The 16,281-nt window shown below is 46.0% G+C and overlaps 2 protein-coding genes across 9 annotated transcripts in view; one reads left to right on the forward strand and one right to left on the reverse strand.

Annotated features, from left to right (window-relative positions):
• FBXO33 (F-box protein 33) overlaps positions 1-5,860 on the reverse strand; it is a 19,497-nt gene extending 13,637 nt beyond the window's left edge. The window contains exons 1-2 of one of the 2 annotated variants that reach the window (XM_080618979.1): positions 5,774-5,860; positions 5,140-5,642 (exon numbers count right to left, since the gene is read on the reverse strand). In XM_080618979.1, the coding sequence (XP_080475105.1) occupies positions 5,140-5,576 (437 nt within the window). In that variant the 5' untranslated portion in view covers positions 5,577-5,642; positions 5,774-5,860. Of the gene's footprint in view, positions 1-5,139; positions 5,727-5,773 lie in introns of those variants that run through there. The other variant, XM_080618978.1, reaches the window with a different exon arrangement.
• ZNF410 (zinc finger protein 410) overlaps positions 4,844-16,281 on the forward strand; it is a 26,100-nt gene continuing 14,662 nt past the window's right edge. For 2 of the 7 annotated variants that reach the window (XR_013956971.1, XM_080618995.1), the window contains exons 1-5: positions 4,844-5,183; positions 5,923-6,815; positions 7,163-7,298; positions 8,368-9,406; positions 10,628-10,827. Coding sequence is in view for 1 of the 7 variants with exons in the window: in XM_080618995.1 (XP_080475121.1) it covers positions 10,795-10,827 (33 nt within the window). In the remaining 6 variants the exon portion in view is untranslated. Of the gene's footprint in view, positions 5,184-5,922; positions 6,816-7,162; positions 7,299-8,367; positions 9,407-9,442; positions 9,652-9,995; positions 10,096-10,198; positions 10,828-16,281 lie in introns of those variants that run through there. The other 5 variants (XR_013956972.1, XR_013956973.1, XR_013956974.1 and 2 more) reach the window with 5 other exon arrangements.

Genomic DNA, 16,281 nt, shown 5'->3' on the forward strand with positions numbered 1-16,281 from the left:
CTGACCACATGCTCAACATTCTATGACTCTGACATTCTCTACAAAGACAATGCCTGATCATACTGAAGAACAAGCTTGGCAGAGAAATCTGTGAAGACACAGGCACCACCACCTCTTCTTCCCTCAAAAGTTGTAAGTCTGCTATGACAGGGAAAGCAGCAGAAACCTCCACCTGGTGTGAAAGGCAGTGTTCACAGCTAGTGCTGTAATTAAGCTTTTATCTTCTGATCTTGGTGACTTAATTCTGAGAGCTGAGACAAAATGCCATCTTCAGAGATTTTGAATCACCTGCATTATTTTCATCACACACAGGTCTTGTTTTGTGCTACTCATACCCCCAGTGAATGCTGCTGTAGGCAGGTATTCATTTTAGAACCACCAAACTACAGGACACATGAAGCACTTCACTAGTATCCCACATTTTTACTACATCTATTTGGCTGCCATTTCACACGCTACAGAGACACATGAAGAAGTTCTCTGCCTCAAAACTTAATTAATTAAAGCATCTGGTTATTTTTCCATTCACAGCACAGTTATTACCATCAACAAACCTGGCCACAGTTCAACACAATATCACATTTTTGTTACTATCTGCAGTGTCATATAATCTCTATGGCGTTCAGCTCACATCTCATCTTCATTTCAGAGAGTTAGTAAAGTGATTGCTATTTAAATAAAATTTAGAAGTTAATTGTCATCTTTTGCTAAAAGTCATGAGGGCATCTTAATCCTACGCACTACCCATACGCAGAGCTGGGGAAAAAGCGTGTTTTGGGAGGATTTCTAAGCTATTCATTTTCCATTAACTCAAAAAGCATGCTAAAGGCAGTAAGACTCTTCACAGGCCTCATCTTCAGTTTTGGTCGGTCTTTCTGAACAATCTAATTAAACAACAAACAAAATGGCCTTGCTTACATTCAACATGAATAAAGTGGTATGGCACATACTGTAGTATTATACTAGTTTTTGCCAGTTTAAGCTGCCTGCTCAGACCAACCGAAGAGAGTCATTACAAAACCTCAAATACTGATGCAATTTACTGGTTTGAGCCACTCACCAATTTTTAGTAACTCTGAGATGGATACTACATTTTACCAAGATACCACAGTTTTACTACAATCTTGCATTTTTGTTTCCACAGCAAAGATCAAACAGGTCACACAGATGAACACACTGCAAAGGAAGGGGGGTGTGGGGGGTGTGTGTGTGTATGTTACTACCTTCTTATCTTTCTTTGTAAGTGGCTAAAGGAGAAACCATACTTTGGGATTTCAGAGTTGCATAAAAGAACACAGAATTTTTCTCCTGAATGACCACCAGGTGCTTATTAGGTGCTATATGCACTGGAATGACTCACAGAAAGTTTGTCACCCTCCCACCTACTTTCTAGAACTTAGTTTTGAAAGACCAATTTGAGGCAGCGCAGATTACTAGGATCTCTTAAGAGCCACTAAGCAAAAATTTGTCCCTCCAAATATTGCCATAGAACATTATGGCAACACACACCCCACCCCCTTTGGTTTGGGGCTGGTTTCGTTGTTTTGTTGTTTTTTTTTTTTTTTTTCTAGGAAGAACATCAACTGTTCAGCAATAATATACTTTGTTACCTTGCTTCATCTACTGTCATAAAAATAACAGATCATGGGAAAGTTACAGATCACTAAATGTTACCAAAGTAGGGTTTATAATTAAATAAATTATGGATTTTTAGAGCTTATCACGGTCCCAGCGCTATTAAAGCAATATTTTGGGAGTAATATGCTGCTAACCACAAAATAAAGTTTCTGGCGACTTGAGCTCTACCTGAAATATAAGACAGGCCTAGAACATACCTTTCTGGATTATGAATAACTGCCTGTCAGCAGCAACACTCGTCAGAGTATTTTCAGTTGTTTTTAAACCAAATTGCAGACAAGCAGATACTTCCTTAATTTCACCAGAATTAGCAAACGCCACACTGAAATATTTTTCTATAGACTTAATATGCAGATTTGCTTAGAAATCAGCAATTTTACATTGTACAGAAAATGCTTTTCTTAGCAAAAATACCCATTGTTCTCCTCTACCAAGAGAGCATTTAGAAATTACATTACTTTCAGTCATTATTTTTCTTAGGTTCTGTGGTATTGTAAATCCTCAAGGAATTCTAGAGCCATCTGAAGTACTTTTTTTTTTCCTGCAAGGAGGGGGTGTGCGTGTTACTGTGTTGTTTAATAGTAGATTAAAAAGCCCACAACAAGATTACAAGGTTAAGAAACAGCATACCATTTCACAAAAGTAGATTTCTTCCTTCCCAGTTCTGAAGTTCAGATGGAAGTTCTTTGAACTTCTCTGCCAAAAAGCTATCATAAGGGCTGACAGGAGTTATGAAAGAACCATCCTGTTTTAAACTTAATTCCAAAAGGAATGCATTTACAGTGATTCAGCCACTCCAGAATTTAAAAACACTGCTGTTTCCAACATTTTGGAAACTAGAATAGCTATCCTACATACAGGAACATATGGCAAACACAGGAAGGAATTATTAATTATCCTTGCGTTACAGATGAATAAACAGAAGCAGAGAAATAAAGTGACTGGACCATGGTCATCCCTTCGACAAAGCTAAGCATCAGGCAGATGACAATGCCTCCGGTTTAGCCATGTCGTCACAGTCAGAACTAAGCAGCAATGTGGCATATGCTAATGCTCCTTCCCAAAGCTCCACTTAAAGAGCTAAAACACAATGTTCTGCACACAAACCAATCGGTTATCGGTAGTTACCCTGCAAGAAAAAAAATACATCAAAATAAACTAAAACCTCTGTCTGTTCGGGGGGGGGGGGGGGGATCAGTCTATTGAGAAAGTAAATATGAATAAAAGGTCAACTGTTTAATGCAAACCCCCTCCCCAATTTTTTAAACGCTCATAAAGCGCCTGCTGTAATAACCAGGTACCCTCTGTTCCCAAGTCATACATTATTCATCTCAAAACAAAACAGAAGTGTGCAAATGATTTGCAGACATCAAAAAAGCACAGTAATGCAAATTCCTATCAAAATGGTAACTTTTCACCCCTGGCTTACCACCAAAATTATACTAACCTACCAGAAAACAGGTACTGGATAAGCAACTACTTCTACATACTATTTTACTGCAGTCCTGATCCACACTGGGCACAGAGAACCTGTAAAAAGAACTTTAGGAAAGCAATTGTCCTTTTCAGAAGAAAAGGTGTACCAAAAGCCATCTCACAATGCATTTGACAGCCTCATATTTTAGTGGGATGGGGGAAAGCATTCTAGTTTTTCCAACAAAACCCTAGGCAACATCTGCAAATACTCTTTATTTTAAAATTCCAAGTCCACGTAGTCCAAGATATTTGTCTCAGATGCGATAATCACCACCACCATCATTTCAACATTTTTTCCACTTATGACATTAGCTGGATTTCCAAAAGATTCAACAGTTCAGCAAAAGCTCCTTAAACGCAAGAGAAACCCAAACAAGACAGATGATCATGATGTGCATACCGAGGATTGGCTGGGCAAGAAATTAAGACAAAAGTGAACTGGGAACCAGGAGCCGTTTTCAGAAATAAAGTTGGTAACTCTCAGCCATCACAGCTGCACCACAGGGAAGTACCTGCTGGGCACAACAGAGCAGAGGAACTGAAAGTGTGACTTCACATACCACATTTGCTTTCAATTCAAACCAACGAGGAATTATTTCAAGTCCTCTTGCTACAATTCAAAATAAAGAAGCAACGAAGGCCTCAAACTACGCTTTATCCAGAATCAAAGAGGGGTGGTGATCAGACCATGATTCAGTTATATGCAGCTTTCCAAAAGCCATCCACGATGTTTAACTCATCCTAAAGATGCCTTAAAATACTTGCAGTTTTGGGGTTTGGTTTTGGGTTTTTTGTTTGGTTTTTTTTTTTTTTTTTTTAAATTTCCTTGATAAGTGAAGCTATATGCACACAGAGGGGAGGCAGTATTAACCATTTCCTATCCTAAACTCTGTAATGGCTTTCCAAACACATCACAGCCTAACTGACATCCTTGTTTTCCTGTCGTAGGTGCTGACTGGAGGCCATATATTAAGGTATCTTATTATTATCTTTTTAAAAAGATATCTATCTTGATCACACCCACACACAGCAAAGAGAATGCAAGTAGTTTCACTTTAAAGAACTCCAACCTCAGGAAATTATCTAGCCTGCAAAAGTAAGTCTGTAAAAAGCAGGATGTAAACACATCTCAAGTCCAAACAACAGGAAAATATTGCTATCATTTAAACTCAATTTGGTCAAGAAAATCCTACGTCTGAAGTATTTTTTCAAATAAAACCAAACCTCCTCCAATTTAAAACTGAGTTAAATCTCAGTTTAGCCGGCAACAGGAGAGCTGGCATGAAAGCTCAGCTTTTCAACGGCAAAATCCCTCATAGCTAGAAAGGTGAAAGTGTTTTACTGGGGCAGTACTCCATATTTCTCAGTCCTGAAAGACACCGGTGATGCCATTTTCACCTTCCTTCTAATTTCTCGCGGCATTAATTATTTTTCAGTCATGCATAAGAGGTCTAAATCCTGTCGCTAGTAAAGCTTATATTTTAAAGTGAGAAAGGTGCCTTGTTAGGCACCAAATTCAAACTCCCGGCTCTCACTCGCTTCACGGCAGTTGCATTCCTCCCTCCTTTGGAAAGACGATGGAGTTTTTATTACTGCAGCTACATCTGTTTCGCATATTGACTAGCCGCTTGCCAACTAAACGCCTGCGTTTATATTCCCTATCAAGCTACATAAGAGAACAACAATTGGGCAGTGCGAAGCAGCACGCCTCCGCTTCTTGCTCAGCTCACAGCCGCACAAACATCAGGATTTCCCAGGCCGGCAGCGCGGGGCTCAGCGGGCCTTCCCTCGGCAGCCCCGGGGCTCCGGCCACAGCCCCAGCAGGAACCGGGGGCCGCGGGTCTCCCACAGACGCCGCTGCCGACTGCGGGCGTCGCCCTCTCCCGCGAAAGCGGACGAGGGGCCCGGGCCCGGGCCCCGCGTGGCTCAAGGGGCTTCTGAGCTTCGCCTGCGCCCGCTGCCTCCCCTCACGCTCCTGCCGGGACAAGCGCGGCCCGCTCCCCTGCCCTGCCCCGGCGGCGGTACCTGTTGTTCCGGACGCTGCTCAGGACGCACAGCACCAGCTCCAGGTAGGTCCTCAGCAGGTCGAGCCAGCGCGGGCACAGAGGTGGCGCCTCCCCGTCGCCCGCCGCGGCGGCGCCCTCGCTCGCCGTCGCCGCTACCGCCGCCCCCCCTCCGCCGCCGCCGCTGGGGTAGTTGTCGGCGGCGAACTGTACGCGGAGCTCACGGACGAACCAGCCACACTTCCGCATAAGGAACTCGAGGCGCGGGCGCTCGGCCGGCGAGACGCGGAGGCTGAGGCGGAGGCGCGGCCACAGGGCCGGGTAGAACAGGCACTCCCGCCAGTGCGAGCAGGCGGCTGAGGCCCGCAGCCGGTCGGGGCCCGCCAGGAAGGAGAAGATGTGGACCACTAGCTCGCTGGGCAGGGAGCCGGCGCCCACCGCCTCCCCGCACACCGACATGCCTGGCGCCGGCCCGAGCCCCGCTGCGGCGGCCCCAGGCAGCGGCCCCGGCCTCGCCTCCAGCTCCTGCGACAAAAACAACAACATCAATGACAAGGCGGAGGGGGCGGGCGCCGGCCGGGACGCGGCTGCTGCCGGGACGCACCACCCGCGCCGCCGCCGGGGGTGGGGGGAAGGAAGGGCGGAGCGGGCCTTACCACCGCCCAGCGCGGCGGGGAGGGGCGCGAAGCGGGGAGAGGTGGGTCCGGACGGCCCGTCCCGCGCGGCGCCGCATAGGCCCTACCACCCATGTCGGAGGGGGGTGGTTAATGAACACGCTTCCGGCACTGTCTTCTGTTCCTGCAAGCCGACGAGAAACGCCGCGGCGGAGGGTGGCGGAGCTACCCCGCGGGAGGAATGGAACGTGCTGCTGTTCGACTGGGAGGCGGAGCCGGCCCAACCGCCTCCACGAGGGGGGGCGTTAGCCATTAACTCTTCCGTGCCGGTGGCTGGGGGCTCCTGCCTCAGCGCTGCGTCGCCCAGCGCAGCCAGCGAGTTCCCGACACCTCGCGGTGGAAGCAGAGTGCCTTCGTCCCAGCCCCGCAGCGTAACCCAGAACGGGGGGCTGAAGCGCAGTTCAGCCGCCGAGCGGAGCGAGGGTGTGTGGCTGCCCACCGGTACTGCGCCTTGAGGGGCTGCGGGCCGGGCCGGCGACGCAGCTCCCCACAGCTGCTCCTCCGGCTCAGCGCAGTGCGGCGGGGTGACGGGCGCGCGGATCCGCAGCCGTCGCTGGCCCCTGTGGGAGCGCTGGGCGCTGCCGGGGGCATTGTGCGGGAGAGTCCCCGCTGGCCGCGCTTGCCCCGGGCGCCTGTGTTGAAGAGGACTTGGGTGGGAAGCGTATCGGTCGGCGCCGACGGGGCCCTCCTCTGGCCTCACGTACGCCTTCGGGCCAGCGAAATTACCTCAGCAGCATTCCAGCTGCCGCCACGGGAAACGCGCTGACTACGCAGGAAAGGCGAAGCGCAGCAGAGTCCGCCACGTGACACAGCTGTATACGCGCCTGAGAGGATACATGAGGAAATATGCCAAATCCTAGTTCCCTCAGTTTCGTAAAACTGCTTTGTAATAGCCGTGCCAATGTCAGCTGTAGGTGTGTAAAGATAACGTCTCTTGTGCATGCAGGCTTTTGAGAGAATTTAAAAATCTGTCACATACTGATGCTGCAAAGGCTGAACATCGAAGTGAATTGCAGTTTCATATGTAAGTTTTACCATTCTAAAAACCTCATTGAAATAAAATTTAGTACTGCCAGTATCTTGGAACAATGTACATCACTATATAACAATGTTACATCTGAGTGTACAAAAATGTACACATGAAAGAACAAAAGATGGGATAAGAGAAATAAAGCTCAGGCTCCTCTTTGCATTCAGAATAGGATCCCATTGTGAACAGCCTTATCAACAACCAGATTTAAGCCATACTCCATGACTGGCTGTTTTCTCACCCCTCTCACACTAGGGGTGGAACCCCAGTATTGTTTCTCTTTTCTTGAATCTGGTCATGGAGGAGCTGTGACTGAGTCTTCTATTTCTCCTTGATTACAGAGAACGATCCCAGAGGGGCAGATGTTATTGAGAAAGTGAGACCATAGGAAATTCCCAGCCAGACAGTTCTCCCTTCAGGGACCAGTGCTGCTTCACACACCTGCGCAAGTGATTTGGATCTGCACAAACAACTCGGGTAAGCACTATGCTACTCCCACTGCAGGTTCCCCTATCAGATTAGGGGAAATCCCCCAGGCAGTCAAGATGTAAACTCTGAAGCAGTCAAACTCACCTGGCCTAGAAGGGTACAAATGAAAGGAACTTTCATGCCTACATGTCTCCAAATTTTACTACTTACTCAATAATTCCACATTGTTGAGCTGATGATGAGTCAAAAGACTTTTTGAGATTACCAAGTATCTTAATGTAACAGAATTGAGCTTTACAATTCATTGCCCTGGGATTACCAAACTGACATAAAGAAAAAATGGGTTATAAAGTCAATAATCCTGCATTTCTGGTTGCCTTTGTTAGGTTGTATCAGATCTGCAAATCTGCTGGGATCGTGCCTGTGATAATAAACACAATGAAACAGTTTTTAACTGTGATGGTTGCATGGTCACTTAGTCAGCTCCAGCTTATTGGGGTTATCTTCAGTTTTGTAGGCTCAAGTGAATAAAGTGACCTAAAGCTTCAGATCATCACAACTATGGTCAAGTGGGATGACATTATGAATGCCAGACTTGGTGAGGTTTCCTGACTCAAGCCTTTCGCATGGGTGGTATGGCACTGAGACACCCAGATCTCAGAGGCTGCAAATTCTGGGCCTTGAATCACAGTTTTCCCTGCCTTGGACATCAGAAATGTGCTTTGGGTTGACTGTCAGTTGATTTCATGGTGCCAGCTTTTGTTAGTACTAATGCAGCGGCTGCAAGTTGATGGGATAATACCCCAGAAAACAATGAGCATCTGACTTGCTTGCAGCCTGTAGGGAGTTCCTTGGTGGTTCCAGCAGGCAGCTGGTCAATGGCCTTTTTGCTGAAGCACCAGGCTCTCAGTATGACTACTACAGCTCACAGCCCTCTGTCAAGCCACAGAGAGTTTTAAAGCTAAGGGGAGTAACTGTGAATCTGTAAGGTGCAAATCAAAGTTGGCTGAAAGGCAGAGGAGCTATACTGCACATCCTGGAGGAAACTACTGCAGAGCAGTTTGCAGGCATGGGCTGACCTTCATTTCCTGGGAAGTGACCACAGGCTGTCTCACAGTCCAGTGTGGCTGTTGCGCCCGGGGACCCTGGGAACCTGATTCTGCCAGCCTCAACTGCTCCTGTTCCATGACTTTGACATCGCTGGAACTCTCATTGCTCAGCAGCTCCAGCACCATCCCATGAGCAGCTGTTCTGGCATGGAAGTCAGGAGTCACGTGTGGCGCCAGAGCTACGGACTAACCATAACCAAGTTAAAGTTTACTGCACCTGAAGGTCACTGGTTCTGCAGCACACATCAAGACCAGATGCTGCCAACCTTGCTGCTTCAGGAGCTCTGTCCTGCTAACTACAAACACCAGGATATGGCTGATGAACAAAAGCCAAAGCACAAGCCTTTTGAATTATTCAGTCCCTCCTTGGGTTTTACGTACGTTGTTAACCACGTTTCTAGAATTGCTGCCTTGTTCTGTGTCGTTAGTGAACTGCTGTGCACTCAGGAGTTCTCTTGTCACAAGCTGCAAGAACAGCTGCACTGAGTCTGAGCAAAGCAGAAACAGAAACCAAGTACTAGTAGGGAACTGGTGCTTCCCCATGTGCTGTAACAAACATGTTGAAAAGAGGAGTTATGGGGTTGCAAGAAGACCAAAGGTTCCTCCATAATCTTCACCTGTAAAATACTCTGTATATCAGAAGGTTATTTTAAGAGGAATCAGGCTGCAGGTGAGCACTGCAGCCCTGGAACTATCCCTGTGGTACGGGGGCAAACCCCGAACTTGCAGGGCTGAGTGAACTAGCGCAAGCCTCGCTCTCGAGGCGCACGGGCGGGAGGTTCCCACACAGTACTATGGTCACACCCACGACGGCTCCCCAGGAAAGCACCGCCGCGGCAAGAACAGCAGGAGGACCCCAGGGGAGGCGGTGCTGCCGGGCACGGGCAGCCGGCGCGGCCTGGCGGGGCGGGGACACCGCCGACGGTCGGAAGTGGCGCTAAGCACAGATCCCGCCATAGAGCGGGGGGAGGGGGAGTGCGCACCCCCCCCGCGAGCCTTTGGCATTTCCGGCCGGGGTTCCGTCACATCCGGGCGGCTGAGATGCCGGTAAGGCGGGCGGGGAAAGGTGGGGGGTGGGCGCTCTTCTGGGGCTCGCCGCCCTCAGCCGGGCACGGGAACACAGCGGGCCGGGACGCAGCTGTGGGCAGCCCGGGTTCCCCGGCCCTGGCAGCCCCGCCTCACGGCCACGGACCGACCCCCGCTGTGGGGGAGGGCTGGCGCACCTGCCCGCGTGGGGGAGGGGCGCCGCCTCTGCGAGGCCTCGGCACTCCACCCGGCCCCGCGGCGCTAGGGTAGGTCTCCCATTGACCCCCTCCGGGCTGCCCCCGTGACCCCGGCGGAGGTGCAGGCAACCTGGCCTGACAGCTCCGGCTGTCTACCCCGTGGATGGCTCGGGGCCCGCCCTCCCTCCCGGGTGAGGGCTGGAGGGGCGCAACGGGTGAGCAAGCAGGAATATTCCCGAGCTGTGGCTTGGAGTACTCGGCTTTAGCTGTGTTCATTATCTTGCCCCTTCATGGCAGAAGAGGAGGCTCCTGTACGGAGTATCTTGTGCAGCACTGCTTAGTGTGAGGAGTGCTAGAGGAAGGTTTCTGGGTTCTTTTAGCTGATCCGTTATTCTCATTATTTTTTAATATAGTCGATAGATCAATTGTGATGGAAGAGAGAAAGAACTGTACATGACTCACTTTCTTCTCCCACCGCTAGTGTCCAAGTGCTTTCCCAGTAGGCAAAACCAGGTACCAGCTTGTTCTCATTCTACTTTTTAGCCCAAAGAAACATTGTGGGGTTATTTGTGAAGTAACTTCTAACCTACCTGTGTTCATGAAGGTATTTCACAATCAGAAATGTAGCGATAGGAAAAACAGATTTTCTGGTGTCAGGTTGTTTGTATACACTTGCCTTTCATCTACAACTTTGACAATTCCACTGTTTTGCAGGCTGGGAGTTCAGCTCCCTTGTCTCTGCACGCTGTATGTGATTTTCAGTTGATCCCATAAGTTTCCACAACAAACAATCCATTTTTCCATTAAAAATGTTATTGTGAATAAAATGTGGTAGATAGCCTTTGAAAATTGATTTCACAATGTTAGAATGTTATTTTGCCAACTCAATGACAATGCAAATGCAAGGATCAGGTAAATGAGTTTTCCCAGTACTTCAAAGTATGTATTTTACAATTACATGCAGCATCTTCTTCTTTTCAGTTTGCTTTTGGTTTTTGATTCTTATCTCTTTATTTTTCCTTTTTTTTTTTTTTTTTTTTCTTAGGTTAAATTGAATATTTGTGCAGCACAGCTTCTTGCAGAAGGACCACCACACTGTTTCACACATAAGAAAATATGAGAATAACCAGGGAGTATTGTTCTCTCTGAACTAAAAAACAAAGTACTCTGTGCCTTGCTGAGGACAGCTGCAGGAATCGGACACTTGAATCAATGTTATCGGATGAGTTAGAATCCAAACCTGAGGTGAGCAATGATGAAGTGGGTTTAGTGCCCAGCAGCGTTTATGGGGCAACACTTAGAAAAAGTTCAATAAGTCTACTCAGTTTGCTGCTTAGGTATTAATTCTCAAAGTGTTTTCAGTGGCACCGCTAATGCTTCTATGTTTTGATTTGAATAGTAAAAGAGATTAAAGATTATCGCAAATTTCCCTTCCCCATTCCTCTGAAATTGTCAGCCAATATTCTTGCTTGTTCTCAGGTTACATTATTTTTTCCCCCACTATTAGAATGTTCATTCTGATACAAGAATAAAATAAATTACTATATTGACTACTCCTTTCCCTCAAACCAGATTGGCTTTACTTGTTTTTGGGAAGTCTGTATTATTCTATAAGCATCAGCCAGTTCTGTTTTTTAAACTACTCATGCTTCCATTAAGCAGTGGCAGAAGTGGCAGGCAGCAGCACCTGGGAGGATCCTGGTTGCTTGGTGTGAGACTGCTGGACCATTCCAGGTTCAGCCTGTAGCACAGCTGAGCATGGCTTGCAGTGATGTCTGTGTATGCATGCAAGTGCACGCGCAGCTGGCCACAAACCAATTAACACATACACACTTAAAGTACCTTTAAGATGTAAATACAAACAGCATGAACAACACTGAAGTTTGTTAATGTAATATATTTATACCCTCATCACTGTAGTCATGCATACTCACATTCACAGGTGTTTCTGATCTCTGCCAGGCCTGAAGTCTCTCTTCTACCTGTGCCCACACCCAGCGCTGGCTAAAAAGCCAATTTCTAAATGTAATCAAATTTTTCCAGGCAGTAGTTGCCTCCTCACACATCAGTCAACTAGAAGCTCACTAGCAGTGCACTCACTTATGGGTAGAATATTAAGGAATATGCTTAAGGGACTGCAGTGATCAGACATGGTGGTGTACAAACCAGCAGCCAGCAAACAGTACTGGAGTCTCCTCTCTCCCCGCTACCCATGGTTCTTTCTCCACATACCCAGCTTGATTCATTTTTTTGATCCTCCCTTTAAACATTGCATATGAAGTTATATACATCCTGCAATCCCTGTTACATCAGATAACTTTGGTCTTTCCTGTGAGACCCATTCAGCTAACCCAAGACAGTTTTGTTTTCTTACCAAAGGTCTAGATGAACCTCTTAAAGATTTCACTTAAGCGGTAGCTTAGTGAAAGTTTAGATGAGTGTCTGAGGAGTTCTGGTCTTTGTTACTGGTACCTATAATTTGCTAGATACAACAGTCTACAGTTTGTTACATTCAACACAGTTGTATCAGTGTGTTCACTTTATTACCTCTCCTGTTTCTTGCCTTTGTCTTTTAGGCTGAATAGCCATTAGCCAGTAATCTATATATTTCCCTGCTTAAGACTGCAGAGGACTGTATCCCTTTGTGTCCTTGCTTGTGTCAGCTTTACTTCTTCAGAAGTCTGAGAGCTTAGTTAGCACTGCAGTGAACCCCAAACTTTTGGGGAAGTTTGCAAGCTTAAATTGAATTATTAAGTCTTATGTTTCTGTCCCATATGCAATACAGCAGGTATCTTAAACTGGAACTCTAAAGTGAATGAAGATTACATACTCATCACAGCCCAGGTGATGTGTTACTTGTTTCTTAACAGAGCAGCCAAAGCCCAATTACACTGTTCAGGAAAATATATGGCTGTGAATTCATACTTGCACTGAGTGGTCTCAGCATGGGCTGCAAGGAGTTCCTTTCTCTTGCTTCATAAATTCTATCAAATTTTCTCGCAGTTCTGAATGATAAGGTGGGGCACTTTGTTACTGCAGTCTATCAGTGAGTGGGTGGATTCTCATAGATAAGTTCTGATAGCCAAGGGTCAGGGTAGTTGGAATGCTTGTTCCTTGAATAGGAGCTGTAAATGGGCCTTGTCTTTTCTGGACTTGAGTGAAGTATTTGTTGATTAGGCATGTTTATGTAGTAGTCCTATTTCCTCACAGCAGAATTGCATTGCCTTCCCAGCAAGCCCAGGACAGAGTAGGCCACTCTTCACTAGGAACAGACCTGATGCGTTAAAGCTACGGTGGTTTCAGAGGGCATCCTTTCCACAGATGCTGTCTTCTAAGTTGCGCTCCTGAATCTTGATCAAAGCTATTTTATACTACAAGTTGGGATTCATTTGCACTGTGGATTACCAAATTATACACACCCTTTTTCTGGTTCTGATTGTGAAAGTTAACTGTTAAATTTGCACTATTTTCTATTCCTTTGATGTGGAACCTGGTAGATAACCCTTTTTACACCTTTCCCAAATGTAGCAGTTCAGGTATCTCTAAAAGTCAATCGTTATTTTGTATCCTCTGGTGAGCCATGGCACCATAATTCTTATGGGTACTTATATCCCCTACCATGTGAGAAAAGTGTTATTAAGAGCTAACTGTATTTGTGTAACATCTAGGTTAATATAAATAAAAGCACTATGGCTAGATTGCATAAGCTTCCTTGCGACTGGTTTTACCCCTAGAGAAGCCATCTACATGCCAGTAAACGTTTAATACTAGTAGAGGAGAATCACCCTTTCATAGGAAGTTACGAAGTTGTTTGGAAACAGTTTGTACGGACAGATGGATCTGCTTTTGCTCTTGGACTCCCTGCCCCCAAAGCTCTGTTACCAGCATTCTTCAGGGAACTGATAAGATCTGCATTTTTCATGCTTTAAGTCTTCAGGGTGATTTGTTACAATTGCAGACGTTTCCAGCCACTTCCACCACACTGGGACACTGCAGGGTGCTTTCAGCTGTCGGGGGTAGCTTTAGCGCAACCTACAGCTCCAACCTATAAATTGAAAAGGGGTGGAGGGAGAAATTTTAGCCTCTCCTTTGTCTCCTCATTAGCGCCTCACAAGGAGGCTCTTGTTTGCATGGAGGAGAGCCCCCTGCCCTCCACAGCCTTCAGGTCCTCCTTTCCCCTGAACCTCTCCTCTGCTAAATGTTCTTTTGACCTCTTTATTTTGTAGTGGTTTACGGGTTAAATTTGGAACAGAAACGGTATCGATTAAAAACATGGTCCCTGCTGCTCTGGGAGTCTAGTACAGCTTTCTCCCCAGCTGTCCAGTAGGAGGGTAGATGTGAACGTTAGTGCTAGAGAACCTTCCTCCCTTGTCCCTCCCAGCCACCCCCACACCTCAAACAAAGCAGCTGCCTGGCACTTCCTGGCTTTTGAATAATGATGAAGGGATTGTTACAGGACACAGACTTCGACCTGATCCATTCCAGACAGCCATATTTCATTTGGCTCTGTAGTCCCTCTCCTTTTTTTTTTTTTTTTTTAAGATAAAAAATATAAGATAAGATACAGTTAGCTCTTAATAATACTTTTCTCACATGGTAGGGGATATAAGTATCTGTAAGAATTATGGTGCCATGGCTCACCAGAGGATATAAAATAATGATTGACTTTTAGAGATACTTGAACTGCTACCTTTGGGAAAGGTGTAAAAAGGGTTATCTACCAGTTCCACATCAAAGGAATAGCTCTCTAAGGTCTCTAGGAGGGGTTCTCTGTTCTTTATTTTTTTTTCATAGTTTCCCTCCCCCTGGGTCAGGGACATTATCCAAGCTTCTTGGTAACACAAGCATTCTGCACTGCTTCCAGTGATAGACCCCGGGATCATCCTGTGCAACTATTGCTTGTTGACAAGCAGGAATGACAACTATTTGTTCAGTGACAATAGCTAACAAATATTTTACATTTTTAGTACATACACTGTCTACATTACTACAGGATTTTCAGGGTTACATGGTCTTTCAGCAGGAAGAGTAAAAGCAGACCCCAAAAAAAGAAAAAAACCCCGGTTTCTTCATAGCAAGGTGCAGCTGAACCTGTCCATTTTGTCTTTCCAAGGCTTATAGATTCTCTGTATGACTCACATGTGGCCCGTGAAGTTTGAATATCTAAGTTGAGGATGTCCTTTTGCAATTGATGGCAAAATTTATTCCAGATTCCAAGGAATATCTTGGCTGTTGAGTAAAGCCACCTCACACCTCTTTATTTCTTTTGTGTTCTGTTAATACTCTGTACATTTAGTTTCCCTAACTATTCCTGTTCAGGTGCCCCAAGATGTTCTGTCTACTTGGTTAGAAATTTCAGCACTTCAGACATGTTTACAGAAGGATCAGTCCCCTCCTTACATGGGGATTCCATAGTCACCATGCCAGCAATACTTACAGCGCATCTGGATCCTGTTTGTTGTGTCAGATATTACATGGTTCTGAGATATGACAAACTGTAGCATCCAGGAGGTGTCTCCCCTCCTGGTCCTTCAGGGAAGAGACTGCTGGACTATTCCCAGGTTCACACAGAAATGTGGCTGAACCTGAACTGCAAATATGTGTCCATGCACACATAGACAGTACAGACATGTATGGCTGTAAACACTAACATGTGGCAGAACATTACTTTTACAGGCACCTAAAACCACAGGTGGCATTCACATGGAACAGTAAGACCACAAATGGCCTAATCATGTTCCTACTCATCAGGTAACCAGGCCTGAAATTTGCTAGCCTATTGCATACATGCTGTCACTCAGCTGACATGCAGGCTCGCAGTCATGCATCTGTTCCATCTCTGCCAAACCTTGAGTCCTTCCAGTATCCATCTCCAGGCCCTGGGTTTTTCAGTCCAGCCTCTGGCCAGGATCTTTGCTTTCCAGATTATGGTTTCCTCCTGTTCACAGGCTAGTCCAACCTCAAGTTAATGAGATGAGCATACTTGAAACTATTTAGGATCAAACTGGATTTGAGAAGACGACAGTATAGACCACAGTGATGAGGCAAAGGAGTGACATGCTGACCTACAGCCTGCTAATGTGATCAATCCATATTATTCCTCACCCCTTCCTGTTCCCCGTGGTTGTTCCTTCCATATCCACCTTGATCCCTCCCTTTCCCAGGCTTTGATCCTTTTCCTAAATATCCCTAACTTTTTCTGCGTTCCCACAGCCTCCTCTTAAGACATCTTAATAAGACATCTTACCTAGTCCCAGAATTTCTCCCATATCCCGTAATTTTGCTCTTGCCTATGAGATTGTGTTCTGGTAACCTACCATAGTAATGTTTCCATTTCTTACAAAGTTTCTGGTTGAATTCCTTTAAGGCCATGCAAGCAATTCCTGTAATTGCTCATCCATCAGTGTCCCAGTGTCTTTGTTACTCTCTCTTACCTATTTTTTTTTAGTTTGTGTATCTGCACATTTGTCACTTCTCCTGTTCCTAGTCTATCTTATGTTGAATAACCAACTAGCAGATACTCTAGTTTCCTATTTGCTTTCAGCTGCAAAATCAAATTAAAAGAAAGTAAAGAAAACATGAAACAGTGTTTGTAATGATTTTTCCCCCTGTATTCCAGTTGCTGTAGTTGTCACAAAGGTATTAAATAATTTTGAACAGGAAGGAAGATTTATGTAAGTACATATCTGTCATGAATTA

Source organism: Psittacula echo (assembly GCF_963264785.1).
Source record: "Psittacula echo genome assembly, chromosome: 5".
In the NCBI taxonomy this organism is placed as follows: domain Eukaryota; kingdom Metazoa; phylum Chordata; class Aves; order Psittaciformes; family Psittacidae; genus Psittacula; species Psittacula echo.